General features: G+C 35.9%; 1 protein-coding gene across 1 annotated transcript in view; it reads left to right on the forward strand.

Annotated features, from left to right (window-relative positions):
• PRIM2 (DNA primase subunit 2) overlaps window positions 1-18961 on the forward strand; it is a 269780-nt gene that overhangs the window by 167641 nt on the left and 83178 nt on the right. Inside the window, exons 9-10 of the mRNA XM_045543797.1 lie at window positions 6506-6578; window positions 10950-11135. Coding sequence (XP_045399753.1) covers window positions 6506-6578; window positions 10950-11135 — 259 coding nt within the window. The remainder of the gene's footprint in view (window positions 1-6505; window positions 6579-10949; window positions 11136-18961) is intronic.

Genomic DNA, 18961 nt, shown 5'->3' on the forward strand with positions numbered 1-18961 from the left:
GTGCTCATATTGATATTCGTGGTGCATTGAACAGGACTTAAATTTCTGTTGTTTATACAAAGTCCAGAAGTAGGGCTGCCTTTCACTTATAATTCACAGATCAGATGTGTGCAGACGTATCTGTTTCAGATTTATCTTTTTGTATATCCATGGTATTTGTATTCTGTACCTTAAATGTTTGTGTGGTAGTGTTTTGGGAAAATTCTAGTTCATTGTGAATGTGTTCAATTCTATCTTCCTCTCTCAATCATCCGCCAATATTGGATTGATTTCATTGGATTTAAAAGTAGGGTCGTTTAGAAATATGTGTTTTGGATATTTTGAAAGTCTTACCTTCTTTCAGCTTATAAATTATTGAAATTCTGTTAGCTTTATAATGATCTGTTTACTGTGATTTTAAGCTATATTGGAAAACTAGCCATGCTTACCTCTTACAGTTTAATGAACAAGATAACATGGGAGGAAAAAGTTCCTCAGATGTGACCGAGTTTTAATTAAGTCATATGTAAGTTTATTGAACAAATGCTACAAGTAAAAAGATGCTTTTTACATATTTTGTATATCATTAGTTCTCTTATAGTAGATTACATAATTTAGGACCATCACCTGAAAACAAAACAAAAAATAAGAACAAACACCAAATTATTTCTAAGCAAAGAGTTTTTTATACATGATTGCAAAATCCTGTTTTCTTAGAAAATGGTATTTTGCATCTGGTTAGGTTTTTAAAAACTTGACAAAAGCCTCAAATTTCCATTAAAATGGAGACTTGGCATTGTGTCATTACCAAAGGAAATAGGATGTGAAGTCTGTTTTTTATTTTAATGGTCTTTGTTTAGAGACCTACATCTCAGGACCTACCTAATTTCAGCTCTTTCCCCCCCCCTTGCTTTTGCTCCTCTTTTTGTCTAACCTAACCTCTTCATCCACAAACTGCGATTTAGAAGTTGCCTTGGTTTTGCTTCTGTCCCTGCTCGTCCATGCGATAGGGGCTAACTCCCCAGATCCTGAGAATAATAAGACTTTGTTGCAACAAAATGCCACCTCCTTATCACATGCTAACTTTATTTATTTTTATTTTTTTGAGACAGAGTCTGGCTCTATTGCCCAGGCTAGAGTGCTATGGCGTCGGCCTAGCTCACAGCAACCTCAAACTCCTGGGCTCAAGCAATCCTCCTGCCTCAGCCTCCGGAGTACCTGGGTAGGCATGTGCCACCATGCCTGGCTAATTTTTACTATATATTTTTAGTTGTCTGGCTAATTTCTTTCTATTTTTCAGTAGAGATGGGGGTCTCGGTCTTGCTCAGGCTGGTCTCGAACTCCTGACCTCAAGCGATCCTCCCGCCTCGGCCTCCCAGAGTGCTAGGATTACAGGCGTGAGCCACCACGCCCGGCTGACATGCTAACTTTAAAACCCCTTCAACAGCCTTACAACTCAAATCACATACTTTTATGAACCTGGTGAAAATTTCAGAATATTTTAATGCATACAGAATTGTTAATCTGCAAATGGTAAAAATACTGAAAAACCAGGCCTTTGACTTCTTTGTGATCATCACATCATACTTCTAAGCCTCCAAACTTATTTTCTGACTGCATTCTCTAATTCTTCCACTTTACTCCCCAATTCCTCATCCCCACTGATTGTCATCTTGCCTTCATCCTAGGGAATTTTGTGACCCATAAAAATGTTTTTTGATTTGCTATATCCAAAAAAATGGCATTTGTGCCATCTCACTTTATTCTTTCATGAAAGGTTAGGAGTAGAAAAGCTTTTATGCCTATTAAATCTCCCTTGTTAAAAAATGTACATAGGTGAGAGTATTTCTCAAAATAAAACTGATTGTTTTAAAAGGACAAGAAAACAGTATTTTCTGCTGGATTTGCCTGTGTTTATAGACACACACACATATCTTGAACCAATTAAAAATGGTTTTTGCTGTTAAAAATTAATATTACTATTTGTGTTTCCCCACTATAATAATCACTAAGAAATGTTCATTCATAAAATTGATCTTTTATTTAAATCTCAAAAATAAAAACATATTTGACAATTCATTAATGTAGCAGCTGTGTTCATTTGGAAGTAGTGTGGTATAAAGCCGACACTGAGCTCTGAATGTGGTAAAAAGGTGCTTTACTTTTCCTCTGTCGTGAATCTCCTTGAGAAACATCCCTTGATGCTTCTAAGTAAAAGCCAAAGGCCCAGTTTCATGAGCTAATGTGAGTTGTTCTTAAAGATTTTTATTCTTTCATGGAAGCATTATTTGTTTCTTTTTTCTTGTATCTTGATTCTTGAGCTTCTGTCAGTATTTCATTATTATGAGAAAAAACAATCTGCCTGGAAACATTCTAACGACTTAAGAAATTTATATTTTTATAATTTCTTTGAAAGTTTATTCCTGAATTGAAGTTTTACTTTTTAGCTACGTAGGTTTTATCTCGTGGAAAATGTAATAGTATCTTGGAAGCATTCAGCCATTTGGGCTAGAAATTTACATGTTATTCTTGACTCTTCTACCTCCTTCATCAAGGTGTATCCATTCTTTTCCAGAAAATCTGAGTTCATCTGTTGCCTTCCTTTCTCCATCTGTTGCCAGTACTTTACTTCAGGCTCTGACTTTCTCTTGCCTGGATGTAACACCGACCGTAATAGTCTTTCTCTTTCTAGTCATTTCTCCACATTGCTTTCTTTCTCCAGTGTAAACCTGATTATGTTCTTGCCTCAAATCTTTTCATGGTTTTTCATTGCCTGGAGAGTGTGGGATACAAGGCTTCTTTCTCAGGACCTGCCTTTCTTGTGTTGTTTCTAACAATCCCTGCCCCCGCCACACCACCTCAGGTACATCTATCCATAACTAGTTCAAATATGTATTAAATAGCTGTGATGTTTATTAATTATCATCAACTCCTCTAACCAAGACATAAGTAAGCCCTTCTGATCATAGATGAGTAGAGGAGAAATCCTATTCCTCATTCTGATGCTTAACATCTTCATTTCTAGCCTACTCCCCCTTTCCCACCCCCCGCCCCATGGGTTCCATGCTTGCCAGCACTGAGCTGGTGGCCTTCTTCCTTTCTATTAATAATATTTTTAGAAGTTTGATGTCTGTACAGTTTACTTATATTCTCTCTGAAGGTGTTTATATCTAATAAAATCTTCACATTAATCATTACTACCATTCTCTTGCTTTTTTACTTTCTTCCTTGGAATTTAGCCCTTTTGTATATTCTATCAAAGTGTTAAGGAACAAGCATTTTATACTGTCATTGAGGTAAATATGTGTGTCCTCTTTATACGTCTTCTCTTTATACTTAGTATACTACGTTAATCTAGGCCGAGAATAACTTTCTTATGGCATAGTAATCATTTGGCCCCATTTACTCAATAACTGTAATCATGTTTATATATCATTTAACCATTTATAGAGGACTTTCATATTTGTTAATTTATTTGATCTGGACAATCGTGTTAGATCATTGAAATCACCGCCTTCAACTTATAGAGTAAGAAGCAGAGGCTTATGGGGTCAATGGCACGGCCTGGTCCCTCCCAGCTGGGTGATGGCTCTTCTGCTGGATGGTGCTGTCTTCCTTACCATCCTATTATTTCTGCACTTGCTGGTCAAGACTGCAATTGCTCTGTGTACTGGAATATGCATTACTGATTTTAATTAGCACTTTGAACAAATTATTTCATTTGATTTCCCCAACACTCCTGTTAATTAGACAGGCCTGACATTATTAGTGCCATTTTACAAATGAGGATGGTGCACATCAGGAAGGTTAAGTGACTTGCCCCAGTTTGCAGAACTAGTGATTTGAAAAATAAAAAACAAGAAGAAGTCATCAGACTACTAGCCTACTGCTATTCTCTTTGCTCCACACTACCTCTTTGTTCTACTGTGAGACATATTGGAAAGTGAAATATGTTTTTATTCTTGGGATTCCACTGAAACAACTCTCTGGTTATGCTCTGTGTCAAAGGGTAAAACATTAAAGTTCAATGGCAGCTGTTGGTTTAACTTTACATGAGTTTTGTATGCCATGGTTCTGCAATTAATGGAATGTATGGAATCCAGTGATATATCATTAGAAATTTGTTGTTCAAGGGAAAAATAATACAGAGGCAAGGAGATGTGTTTCAGAATATGGGATTGTAGGGATAAATAATAATTTTTTTCTTCAACCCCAATAGGTTTTTAGTTGGAATGGGCCCCAGTACAAAGATGGATTAATAAGAGAGTAACAAACAGAAGTTTATTAACATGTATTAGTTTGTTTTCTCTTGCTTATAACTGAATGCATGAAACTAGGTAATTTATAAAGAAAAGGAACTTATGTCTTATAGTTATGGAGGCTGGAAATTCCAAGGTTGAGGGGGCACATCTGGTGAGAGCCTTCTTGCTGGTGGGGATTCTGTGAGGAGTCCTGAGGCCGTGCAGGGGATCATAGGATGAGGGGGCTGAGCATGCTAACCTGCCAGCTCAGCTCTGTCTTCCTCAACTTATGAAGCCACCAGTTCTCCTGCTGTGATAACTCATTAATTCATTAACCCTCCAATCCATTAATCCATGAATAGATTAATCTGCTCAAGAGGGCAGAGCCCTCAGGATCCAATCATCCTTTAAAGACCCCACCTCTCAATACTGCCACATTGGGGATTAAGTTTCAACATGAATTTTGGAGGGGACAGATATTCAGACCATACATTGCACATGTATATTTCACACATACATGGAAGACACGAGGGAATGAGTTCTCAAAGAGATAGCTTTGAATTCTAGTTTATATAGCATCTTCAGCTGAGAACAGTAAATTTTTAGAGGAATGACAAGACAAAGGAAAAGGACTTTGAGTCTCTGGGGGCAGCACCTTGTTGGAAGGCAAATAAATGGCAGATAAAGGCTAGTTATTAAAGCTTGTTCATGTTCCTCTGGCTTCATCTCCAGACAATAAGGGCCTGAAGTTGTCTTAACTGATTAACCTTTGTTCTCCCTGGTGGAAGGGGGTAGGATCCCTTTTGTCTTTGCAAATCTGTCTTGCTTTTTAGGCAAATAGGGGGAGAGCAGAGTTTTCCTAAATCTGCTTCTTATTAAATTATCTTCAGCTCAACATTCCTTTGTATCTTGGGGTGGCATCTTCTGGTCTCCCTCAATATCATGCTACCCATCCTGCTTTCAGAGTAATTCTCAAGCCCTAGCCCTGCAAGGACTAGGGGAGGGCAAATGTGTGTTTACTTCTTACAGTCTCCTAGCTAGTAGCTTTAGCATCCCAAGATAGTACTGTAGTTTTGCCTCATAATCTATACCCATTGCTGATTATGGAAACGTCATCCCCTCTACAGAGCATCTTGAGTGTGTATGTGGTTCAGCAGGAAGAATCTGTACTGAGCAGGTAGAAAGTAGAAAGTCTGGAATTCTTTATGATTGTAATGACACTTCACTCCAGGATTTCCCTTTAATTGTGCTGTCTGTATAAATCTTGGTTTGACTGTGGTTGTCTATGTAATCTAGCATAGGTTGTTTTTGGGGTTTTTTTGTTTGTTTGTTTGTTTGTTTTTTTGCTTTGTCACACCTGAATCTATGTTCATGGAGTTGGCCATAGGTAGTGTGTTATATCAAGGAGATGAAAACTTACAAAGGTGGATGGCTTTAGGTGGTACTATACCAAATTGTTTTCTAATTATTTGTAAATAATACTACAGGAAAATTTATCACAGGGAGGATGATGGCATGATATAGTGAAGAAACAGGGAATTAGGGATCAAAAGGTTTGAGCTCCCACTGCACTGCTGACTTGCTTTCTGATCCTGAAAACTGTCTACCTCCTCTGAGCCTCAATTTTCTTATTTGTCAAATATAAAATAAAAACACTGTCTCAGGGTGGTTATGAGGATCTAATTGGAGGCTATAGATGAAGACTCTTTGCATACTGCAAAGTGCTATTCAGATATTGTTTATTTTAGTAAACAGCGATTACTGTATGTCAGGCTCTTTAACAAAAATGATTTCAATTCAGACCTCCTATCCATACTACAAAGCAGGCATTTTATCTCCATTTGACATAAGGAACCTGGGATACAGAGTCCAAGTAACTTGCTCAGGGACCCACTACTATTAAGTGATAGTTCCTGATTTAATTTCCATTTTCTTTTTTACTATGTTGCCATGCTGTTAATAAAAAGATTAAATAGTAGAGGTTTGAACTTTAACAACAATTTGTACTATGCTTCTATGCTTCTAAGAAATGGAGGTGCCCTAGACTGGGAATCAGGAGATCCAGACTGTTGCTATGTTTTTGTATTATTTTGGAGTAAGTTACTTAAATGTATTTAATGGAATATTAAATGCATTTAAAATACTTGGTTATGTTTCTGCTAAGGTTTATAGCTAAAATGTTTTCTTATTCTGACTTAATCATTACCAGAATCAAAAATTCCTTTGAAGTGATCCAAAGTGTTTCACAAATCCCATGTTAATATTTTATTCTTTTTTCTTTTTAGTAATTCCTACACTGGCCAAGATTACAGTACTCAGGGAAATGTTGGAAAGATTTCTTTAGATCAGATTGATTCGGTAAGCATCACATCCTTTTAAACTTAGAACTTTGTCAATGGAGGAAACACAAAATTTCTTCAACCAAAGATTTTTGCGTGAGGAGATGGGAGAGAATGTTATTTCATTGCCAATAATTTTTAAAGAAAATCTCATGTCCTATACATATGATTTTTTTAAATCATAAGAAAACCAAACTTAATCAGGAAATTATCTGTACTTTGATAAAAACAGAATTTAATCAATTATTCCAAAAGGGAATTCTTTTAAGTTATGATAGCTAAATGGAGTTTATGTGTTTATATTTAAATATCATATACATTTAATAAATGAGAAATGGAAAATACTAAGGGTATTAGTTTATAGGGCTGTCATAACAAAATACCATGAACTGGTGGCTTAAACAACAGAATTTTATTTTCTCACAGTCTGGAAGCTAGAAATCCAAGATCAATGTGACAGCAGGTTTGATTTCTTCTGGGGCCATTTTTCTTGTCTTACAGATGGCTGCCTTCTTGTGCTGTCCTCATGTGGTTTTTCTACTGCTTGCATACGTCCCTGTTGTCTCTTCCTCTTATAAGGTCACTGGTCACATTGGAGTAGGGCCCCACCCCAGTGGCCTCATTTAACCTTCATTCCCTTTTTAAAGGCCCTGTCTCCATATTGAGGTACTGGGGCTTAGGACTAAAACATAAATTTGGGGGATATATAGTGTGTCTCATAATACGAAGTGTAGGCTACCATCTTTAGGTTGCCATTAGATTAACACATACCTTATTTCAGCTTAATTTCACTTTGTGATTCCATAGCAAAGTGGAAGAGTAGTGTACTATGCTATACTTTTAATTTATAGAATTTCTACCCCGGTATGATTTGTGTTTATAAGAATAATTGAAGGTTAATTCTGTTCCTAGTTATAGCTAGATATTTTCCCACTCACAAGCTAGTGTGAGCTTGGTTGGATACTGTGGGAGTACATAGAAGTATAATCATTAATTCATTTAGTGAATTTATATTGAGCCTATCAATTATGTACCAGCCACTGTGCTGTGGTTACAGAGGTAAGGAAAACAAAAAATGTCCCTACCTTCATGAATTTTATTTAGGGGAGAGAGACAACACAGCAAATAATAAATGAGCTAAATAATGCTGAGTTACAGTAAGTGTTATGATGATGATCCTATTGGGGGTCTGTGCCTGAGACCCTGTACTAAGCATACAGATGTATTTTTATTTGGACTGTTTCCTAATTCTGTATCTATATTGCCTGATCTTAACAGCAGCATGTCATTTGCATATCCCTTGATATTTGCATCTCTTCTCCAAATGTTGTCTTTAGATTTTTCTTCTAACTGAAATCGGGCTTTCTCAACAGTATTTGCCCTGTGGTCCTCTCCAAGTAGAGGCTGCTTCCCCCTCCCACATTCTGTGTAGGTATGGGGGTAAGTGTCTTCCTTGGTCTAAACTGCAACTTCCAAACCGTTTCTCTGCCTTCTATTGTTAAAGCACCAGCTCCTTTAAGGCCCTTGTGATCATATCATACCACCTGATACCTCCCTTCTTGCTGCTACCTCCCATACCCTTATTTACTGATGATTTTAGCACCCACCTAATGGTGTTTTGCACTAACAGTACTCCTGTTACTGTTCTTGGCCTCTGCAAGATCATGTTGATAATTCACCCTGTCTTCTGGCCTTATAATTCTTTTGTTTGCTCAGTTTCCACAATCCCTTTTCTATCTCATTATGGCCAACCCTGTACTCTATCTTTTTTATTTCTATTATTTGGACTACTGCCAAAGCCTCAGGAGTATTCTTCCTGCTTCCGTTCTTGCTTTCATAATAGTCTTTTCACTACATAACAGCCAGAGTTCTTTTTGTTTATCAGATCATATTGGTCTTCTGGTCAAAACCTCTGGTGGGTTTCCATCATATTTAGGCAAAAGTCCAAACTCATTTTATGGCCTATAAAGCCATATGTGCCCATCATTTCAATTTTGTCTTCTCCATCCTGGCTCCCTCACTGTGCTCTAGCCACATGGACCTTCTGCTGTCTCTCAGCATACCAAGTCCATTCCTCCTCAGGATCTCTGTTTTCATTCTCTTTATATGACCAGTACTCCTGGATCTTCATTTGACTTAAGGTATATGTCTTAGCTGAAATGCCATCTTCTCAGAGTGGCTTCACTGGCCACCCAAATTCAAGTACCTCTTTCCTGGTCATACTTAATTCTATTCCTCTATTTTTTTTCCCCAGTGCTTTGGTATCAGATGTTATTTTTTTTATATCTGTGTTCATTGTCCATCTCCTCCCATTAGAATGTAAGCTCTTTGAGGACAGGGTTTTTGATTCCTTTGTTCACTGCTGGTTCACCAGAACTACACACATAGTAAGTGTTCAATATTCTGTGACTGAATGAGTAGAAAGTAACCAAGGGATGTGCCAAAGAGAGTTGAAGTTGAATTGGGTCTTGAAGAATGGCTCAGCTTTGGCTAGATGGCATGGGAGTGGGAAGGGTGCACCAGGCAGGGTCAGCAAAGTGAGAAAAATGAGAGGGTACAAAATATGACTGTGTGTTTATGGGAGAGTGAATAACCCAGCTGACTGGAGCAGAGGAGTCATGTTGTTACAGTAACAAACTGGGCTTTCCCCCACTCCCTGTCCCAGTGCTTCCATCACACCTGATTTGTGTATGTCTTTGTTGGAACCCTCATGATATCATTTATTGGGTGAGTTTAACTTATGTAATAGTGAATATAATAATTACTGTGTCTTTTTCCTTTATTTAACTGTATTAAAGGGAAAAGTTATGTCTTATCATCTTGTTTTCCAAAAGACCTAATATTTGTTCTGTTATATATAATTGAAAAGTAGTTAGTTATTAGATATAGAGAGAACCTTGCATAATCATAGTAAGGATTTGATCATTCATTGATTTGTTTGGATTAGAATCATGTTTAAGAAGACAAAACCAGGTAACAGTATGAAGGAACAAATGGTCAGGTGAAGATGAGCTGGAAGGCTTTCCAGCAGTCTTGCCAAGGGAGGATATAGATGGATGAACTAGGTTGGGGATGGAAAAATTTAGAGCAGAAACTGGATGGTCACTAGAGGGAGCAGCAAAGTCGAGGAAAGTAAGAAATGCTTTTTCTTATAGACAAAGTGAATTTGCCAAGGAATATGTGAGACAGTGAGAATTTAAATCTTAGGAGGAGGAGATTTGAGGAAGTCCCGAGAGAATAGATTTGAGACCATAAGTGAAAAAGTTGAATTAAAAGTGGGCAATGATATTTCATTTTTGACACTAAATGAAAGACTTGCACTGCTTTTCCTTTTAACTATTGATTTCTTTAACACATTTATTTGTATTTTCCTTTTGAGAACAGTTTCTCCTATTTTTGAATTCTCTTTTGTATTTGAGATATCTTAAAATTTCATCTGCTACTAAGCAATTGTACTTTTGAACATTTATCTCAGGGAAATGAAATCTTATGCCCACATTAAAACCTCTTCTAGAATGTTCATGACCAGCTTTATTTGAAATAGCACCAAACTGTAAACGACTGAAGTGTTCTTCAGTGAGTGAATGGTTAAACAATTTGTGGTATAAAAACAGAAATGAACTCAGATACAATTTAGATGAAGCTTGAGGAAATTATGTTGAGTAAAAAAAGCTAGTCACAAAACATTACATACTATATGATTCTATTATATAATACTCTTGAAATGGCAAAACTATAGAGACGAAAAACAGATTAGTGGTTGCCAGTGTTTAGGGAACTGGGGAAGGGCAGGGGGCAGATGGTAGGTGGGGGTGGTTATAAAAGGGAAACATGAGGAATCCTTGTGATGATGGAACTGTTCTGTATCTTGACTGTGGTGGTGGATGAATGAACCTATACATGTGATAAAATTGCATAAAGTTAAACACATACACAAGAAATAAGTGCGTGAGTACACACCAAGGAAATTCAAATAAGACCAGTGGATTATATCAATGTCAATATCCTGTTTGTGATAATGTACTGTAGTTTTGCAAGATTTTATCTTTGGGGGGAACTGGGTATATGATATTTCTTTGCATTATTTTTTATAACTGCATGTGAATCTACAGCTATCCTCAAAGAAAAAGTTTAATTAAAAATTTTTTTAAAAAGAAACAGGTGAAATAAATTTAAATATCTTATTTAACCCAAAGTATTCAAAATACTGTCATGTTAACATGTAACAATATAAAAATATTAATAAGAAAAAGCTCACACTGTAATCACAGTAGTATAGTAATACTGTCTCATGGTTTTTATTCCAATTAGACTGAATTTGCCACCACAACAAATATTAAGGAGGACCTGGTGCGTCTTCCACATAACTAAAAACTGTTTTTTCTTGCAGCTTTCTACCAAATCCTTCCCACCTTGCATGCGTCAGTTACATAAAGCCTTGCGGGAAAATCACCATCTTCGTCATGGAGGCCGAATGCAGTATGGGCTCTTCCTGAAGGGCATTGGTTTAACACTGGAGCAGGCATTGCAGTTCTGGAAGCAAGAATTTATCAAAGGAAAGATGGATCCAGACAAGGTAATTTTGAAACATCAGAGCAGTAACTTAAATTTTAAAAGTCTTGTTTTTTGAATATGCTCCCTGAAATGTAGTTAAAAATTCTAAACGATAAATGTGTGTACAATTTAGGTAAAAAGAAACTCATGTATTAATCTCATATGTACTAAACAAACGACTGGAAAAGGAGTCTTCGTCTTTGTAGGTGTACTGCCAGTAGTAATTGTAAGACTGAAATGCTTTCAGAGTTACATTTCTATAGGAATGTATATGTATCTGTATATGCACATATACATACTTACACACATAATGATGTTTTAAGGACTAGCAGATATTGTGAACAAATAAAGTGAAAATAATTTAAAATATTTTCTATTATGCAGAGTCTTTCATAGAACATTTTTAGATAGATAATCATCACATTAACCTGAGCAACTGCTTTAAAGCCTATCCTTAGTACTCAGATTCCCAATCCTACTCCTTATTTTTTTTTTTTACATAGTGTTAGCTAAAAACATTTTATTTGAAAATATAGTCTCTTGCCCCTTCTATGCCATGGCACTGTGGTATAAAGTAAATTTGTTACTGTTTATTTCTTGGTTTATTTCCTCTTAAAAAAAAAAGGTAAATTAGGACAAATAATATTTACCAAATAAATTTAATAACATTTTATTATGTCTCATATTATTTTGCTAGGGTTGCCATAACAAAATACCACAGACTGGTTGGCTTAAACAACAGAAGTTTATTTCCTCACATTTCTAGAGGCTAGAAGTCTAAGATTAAGGTGTTGGCAGATTTCGTTTCTCCTGAGGCCTGTCTCCTTGGCTTGCAGAAGGCCTTCTTGCTCTGTCCTCACGTGGCCTTTTTCTCTGTGCGTGTGCTTCCCTGCTGTCTTTTCCTTTCCATATAAATACACCAAGCATTTTGGATTAGGGTCCCCACCCATTTCATCTTGTTTAACCTTAATTACCCCTTTAAAGGCCCTGTCTCCAAACACCATTAGGGCTTCAACATACGAATTTTAAGAGAACACAATTCAGTCCATAACACATCTCTAGTTATATACTTTATATTGAAAAGCTAGATCTTTTTATAACATATTATAAAAGGCTCTTACAGTTTTTACAGATTTGTTTTACAGACTGTCTTTACTGATAATTGTCCATACAATCTTAAATAAGTCATTTAATAGGATTTTTTTGGATGTTTTTTAGATGTCTATTATATTTCTTTTATTTTAAATATATATTCTGATTATACAAAATATGAAAAGTACAGAAAAATTTATGTCATACCCTAATTCAGAAATAATTACTGTCAACATTGTTGCCTTTTGCTCTAGTCTATATAACTAGATACCATTATGTTTTCCCCCATTTAAAAAATTGACATTGTATTTTGATGATTTTTCCATGTTTTTGACAAATCTCTGAAAATATACTAGTTACATAATATTAATCCTTTGAAAGTGATATACTTCGTTTAGTCATTCCCCTATTGTTGGTTGTGTCTAATTTAACTGTCATAAATGTTATTACAACTAATATCCTGAGGACATAAATCATTAATTATAGTTCTGATTATGTCCTTCATGTATCTATCTACACATACATTTTAACAGAAATAAAATTACCTGATAAGAAACTATACACGGTTTTAAAGTTTTAAGACATACTGTGAAATGACTGTTCAGAAAGGTTTTAAATTAGATCCTCCTCAGACTGTGTAATAATTTTGCTCTGCCATTGACATCATTGTGTATTATTGCTTTAAAACACTTTCTGATCTTTTTATTAGAAATTTGATGTATTACTATTAAGTAGCTAGGTGTGTTAGGGTTCTCCAGAGAAACAGAACCATATGTATGTGTGTCTGCCTGTCTCTCTCTCACGTACAGAGAGGGAGCGAGCACGAGAGAGAATGATTGATTTATTATAAAAAATTGGCTCACATGATTATGGAGGTTGACAAGTCCTAAGGCAACTTGGAGATCCAGGGGAACCAATGGTGCAGTTCTAGTATGAGTGGAAAGGCCTGAAAACCAGGAGATTAATGGTGTACAGTTGACTCTTTTTTTTTTTTTTTTTTTTTTTTTGAGACAGAGTCTCACTTTGTTGCCCGGGCTAGAGTGAGTGCCGTGGCGTCAGCCTAGCTCACAGCAACCTGAAACTCCTGGGTTTAAGTGATCCTACTGCCTCAGCCTCCCGTGTAGCTGGGACTACAGGCATGCGCCACCATGCCCGGCTAATTTTTTCTTTATGTATTTTTAGTTGTCCAGATACTTTTTATGTCTATTTTTAGTAGAGACGGGGTCTACCTCAGGCTGGTCTCGAACTCCTGACCTCGAGCGATCCACCCACCTCGGCCTCCCAGAGGGCTAGGATTACTGGCGTGAGCCACCATGCCCAGCCAACAGTTGACTCTTGAACATGGATTTGAACTGTGTGGGTCCACTTAAATGTGGATTTTTTCCAATAAGTATATTGGAACATTTTTTTGGAGATTTGTAACAATTTGAAAAAATTCACAGATGAACCATGTAGCCTAGAAATATTGAAAAAATTAAGAAAAAGGGATGTCATAAATGCATAAAATATATATAGATGCTAGTCTATTTTATCATTTAATACCAGAAGACATGCACAAATCTATTATACAGTGTTAAAATTTATCAAAACTTACACATACACTTAAGAACCATACATGGTGCCATTTGCAGTTGAGAAAATTTAAACAAATGCAAAGATGCAGTATTAAATCGTAACTGCATAAAATTAACTATAACATACTGTACTACTGTAGTAATTTTAAAGCTATGTCCTGTTGCTATTGTGGTGAGCCCCCAAGTGTTGTGAGTATCAACTTAAAATGTGGTGTGACGCTAATCATCTCAGCATGAGCAGTTTGTCCCTCCAGTAAATTGCGTATCATATCACAGTAAAAAGTGATCCCTCTTGGTTCTCATGTATTTTTCATCATGTTTAATGCAATATTATGAACCTTGAATAACACCATAGGACCCATATGAAGTGCCTCTAGTGATGCCGGAAGTGCTTCCAAGAAGCAGAGAAAAGTCATGACATTACAAGAAAAAGTTGAATTGCTTGAATGTACTGTCGTTGAGGTCTGCAGCTGTGGTTGGCAGCCATTTCAGACTGACAGTTCATCTTGCAAAGAGATGGTGTAAACTTACAGTATCAATAAATACGGTGCAGTACTGTATATGTATTTTCTCTTCCTTCTAATTTTCTTAAGCATATTTTCTCTAGCTTACTTTATTATAAGAATACATATTTTACATGTAATATATAAAATATGTGTTAATCCACTATTTATGTTATAGGTAGGGCTTCTGGTCAACAGTAGGCTATTAGTAGCTAAGGTTTTGGGGAGTCAAGTTATATATGGATTTTCAACTGCTTGGGGGCATGACTGGCACCACTAACCTTCACATTGTTCAGGGGTCCACTGTAAAGTTCAAATGCTGCAAGGAAGAGTCAGCATTTCAGTTTGAGTAAGGCAGGGAAAAAAGAGGTCCCAGTTTAAGGCAGTCAGACAGAAGGAATTTCCCTCCTGCTGACCGGAGGGTCAGCCTTTTTGTTCTATTCCAGCCTTCAACTGATTGGATGAGAATTACACACATTAGGAAGGGCAATCTGCTTTACTGCAACTACCAACTAAAATGTTATCTCATCCAGAAACACCTTCACAGACACACCCAGAATAATGTTTGACCAAATGTCTGGGCACCTTTTGGCCCAATCAAGTTGACATAAAATTAACCATCACAGTAGGTAAATACTTGTGAGCTGGGTTGATTTGCAGTGGAAAGAGAAGTTGAACTGGCATTTTAGTTTGGTTTGTGTGTAAACTAAGAGAGGAAAGAAAAAAGAAGAGAGAAGGGGAAAGTAGCCATGCCAGCCAATGTGACACTTGCTCTGAGTACTTACTAGGTCTTTGGCTTGGACACCTGTTCACTGCCCTGCCTTCTTTTATGTACGTCTGGGATGGCCTGTGTAGCAGTGTCATCAGTATTTAGGTTTTTTTCCCTTAACCTGTGTTTTAAAATTTTTTATGGAAGTTTTATTTTATTAATACAGTGTAAAAGTAGTTTTTTTCCAAAAATTATTATAAAAGAAAATCAGTTTTTAGCTTTCCAGATAATATATAGCAGCCTATATTTTTATTGGCTTATTGATTACAGCAGGTGTGTTATTTTGACTAAGAGATTATAAGATACACTTACGACTTACTGTGACTGGTGTTCTATTGTTACACTGTATATGTAAATAAATATTCATTTTTTTCAATTATATCTTCTCATATATTTTTGCAATGATATGTAATAAACTAAGGGATATTAAAGTATAATATTCTCTTTAGTTTACTAATTGAACATATTTGTTAAGTGATATATACAAGTAAAATTTTTCTTAAGTGGTGTAAAAAATTGTTGGCTTAAAGTACTATTTATAGAATATAGAATGATTATGGAGGATGGTAGACATTTTTTTATGGCACTCTAATTAAAGGATAGGTTTTGAACCTGGCTTAAAAGATTTGGAATAATAACTTCCGTTCGATACCTTGTATCCTGGGCAGTGCAAGAAAAATGATGTGGTAACAGAGTCAGTTTCAGTCAGAATTCACCTTTGCTGTTGCTTTCCAAATAATTATAATGTCTGATATCTTTATGTTTGTGTCCTCATTTGTAATGTATTTGAGATACACTGCTATGTGCATCTGAGCAAAAATTTATAGATACTTAGCCTTTACCTTTGAGGCAACAGAAAAGGCTGTAGTATCTCTAAAACTTTCTAGCTGTAACTCTGCTGCTACAACTACCTTCAGTAGATACGCTGCCTAGAACCAAGTATTTCTTTACCTCAGCTCCTTTCTAATGCAGCTCTGTTCTTCTTGAACTTGACTACCTAATCAGTGTCTGTCTCTTCCTCCCATCTTCCTTTGCTTGTGCTTGTTTTGCAGGCATTTTAGAAATACTTTTAAATTTAACGTTATATACTCAACGTTGGAAGGGAATTTGTTGTCTGCATTCTAAAATAATCTAAAACTGTATATATTAGTGTTTTTAACTGTCATCCAGAGTATAAATATTAAAGTATCATGTCTCTTAATATCTTTTGTTAAGGTTAAGAAGTTTTTTGTTTATAGCATACAAAATTTCTGTTTTCTGTTATAAACATTTTTGAATAGAAATAATGTGATTGTGTTTCTGATAATCACTGTTATTTTTAATTAGGAATTTGATGTATTAAGTCAGTTCCTCTGTATATGTAAAAAGTAACCAACTGTCTATAAAATGCTTATTCAGAGTTGTTAGTTTGGATTGGTTATTTTTCTATTTTTTAAAAACTATTTTCAGACTAGCATATATACTCCAGTAAATGATATTAATAATAATATACAGAAGTACCACTTTTTTTGTAGCTCCTGGTTACTTGATACCAGATTATGCTCTTATAATTCTGGGCACTTATCACTACCCTACATTTGTTTTTTATCATTTTTTATCTATATTCTACAAATACAGTATAAACTATATAAAAGCAGGTATCCTGTCTTTCTTGTTCACTGCTGCATGTTCAGACACCTAGAACAATGCCTAGCTTATAGTAGGCACTCAATATTTATTGAATAAACTAATACACGGACATTTTCATATAATTTCCATAGAAATTTTCATAGATAGTATTTATTTATGTGTGTGTGTGTGTGTGTGTGTGTGTGTGTGTGTATTGCTGAATATCTAGTAAATGCTACCAAAACTTTAAAAATTGGCTTTTGGTATGAGAAAAAACTCTTGATCAGTTTTGGTTCTTTTTTAGATAGTTATATTTCTAACAAGTTATAGAATATTAAATAATTTTAGTTGCTAGCCAAATTTGTTGTCTTTCATGTATTTTTCTAAATCAAAATATGGATTGGAAGAATATACAGTTACACAAATATTTGATACAGTGTCTCTGTCAAAAGTACAGAGAAATGTACATATGTGTGTATGTATCTACACACACATCTGCATATTCCATCTACTTGGTATAGATCATTCAGATTCTTATTCAGTGTTCACCATGGACAGGTGCTGGTCTGAAGATACTGCAATAAATGAAATAGTCCTTATTTATGAGGGCTTTACTGTCTCCTGGAAAAAACAGAAATTTACAAATACGTAGCCAGAGAAGAAGGAAATTCCACTTTAAGGGGCAGCATTTCAAAGGACCTTAAAGTGTCACCCATCCTACAGGTGGTAAGGAACCTGAAGTATACCAGTGTGACTGTGGCAAGAGATGAGTCTAAAATCATAGTTTTTTTTTACCTAATTACCCCAAATAGAGGGCTTGATAGGCCAATAGGAACTGGTCTTGGTGAGTAGGTAGCTGCCAACTGGGAATAAAGTCAGCTATATAGGGTCAGTTGGTAACTAATTTATTAAGTGTGGGCAAAAATAATTGTGGACCATGAATTTTAAATAATTGTAACTAGTCTCAAACACATCTTTATTAATCAAAATAGGAACCATTATAATCAACACATTTTTGCCAACGAGAAGTAAGTTTGTTTAGTCATGTAGTGTAAAAATCCATGCTTTGGGATTCGATGAACTCTTGGAAAGCATTTTCTGCATTTTGCTGGTTGTGGAAGCATTTTCCCCTGCAAAAAGTTGTGGAGATGCTTGAAGAAGTGGTAGTTGGTTGGTGAGCGGTCGAGTGAATATGGCGGATGAGGCAAAACTTTGTAGCCCAATTCATTCAGCTTTTGAAGCGTTGGTTGTGTGGTTTGGCATTGTTGTGGAGAAGAATTGGGCCCTTTCTGTTGAGCATGCTGGCTGCAGGCATTGCAGTTTTCAGTGCACCTCATCAATTTGCTGAACATACTTCTCAGATGTAATGGTTTCACTGGGATTCAGAAAGCTGTGGTGGATCAGACTGACAGCAGACCACCAGTGACCATGACCCTTTTTGGGTGCAAGTCTGGCTTTGGGAAATGCTTTGGAGCTGCTTCTCGGTCCAACCACTGAGCTGGTCGTTGCAGGTTGTCATATAAAATCCACTTTTCATCACAATCCAATCGAGAAATCGTTCGTTGTTGTTGCATACAAGAAGAGAAGATGACACTTCAAAATGACAATTTTTTTGACTTTTGGTCAGCTCATGAGGCACTCACTTATCAAGCGTTTTCACCTTTCTAATTTGCTTCAAATGCTGAGTGACTGTAGAGCGTTCTACATTGAGTACTTTGACAGCTTCTTGTGTAGTTGGAAGAGGATCAGCCTCCATGATTGCTCTCAATTGGTTGTTGTCAACTTCTGATGGCTGGCCACTGCACTCCTCATCTTCAAGGCTCTCGTCTCCTTTGGAAAAGTTCTCGAACCACCACTGACCGCACTGAACACTTGTTAGCAGTTTCTGGGCCAAATGCGTTGTTGATGTTGTGAGTTGTCTCTGCTGCTTTAGGACCCATTTTTGAACTCGAACAAGAAATTGCTCGAATTTGCTTTTTGTCTAACATTATTTCCATAGTCTAAAATATAAAATAAATAGTAGGTAATAAGTCATTAGCAAAAAAATCATAAAGTGAGAAATGTGCATTAAAATGATGTGTAACATAACCACATTTATTTAAGAATGTATTCCAATATCAAATGGAAAATTTCAACAATGCTAAAAGCTCTATTTTTGTACCAACCTAATAGTTAAATATACATAACTACATGACTTTGAATGTTTACTAAAATTTTTATAATGGATCTGGGATGTTATGAAGGTATGTTGAAAAAAAGAAAATTGTATGAATAAAGTTTCCACTTGGTTCAAATTAATTTG

This window comes from Lemur catta, chromosome 2 (genome assembly GCF_020740605.2).
Source record: "Lemur catta isolate mLemCat1 chromosome 2, mLemCat1.pri, whole genome shotgun sequence".
NCBI lineage: Eukaryota > Metazoa > Chordata > Mammalia > Primates > Lemuridae > Lemur > Lemur catta.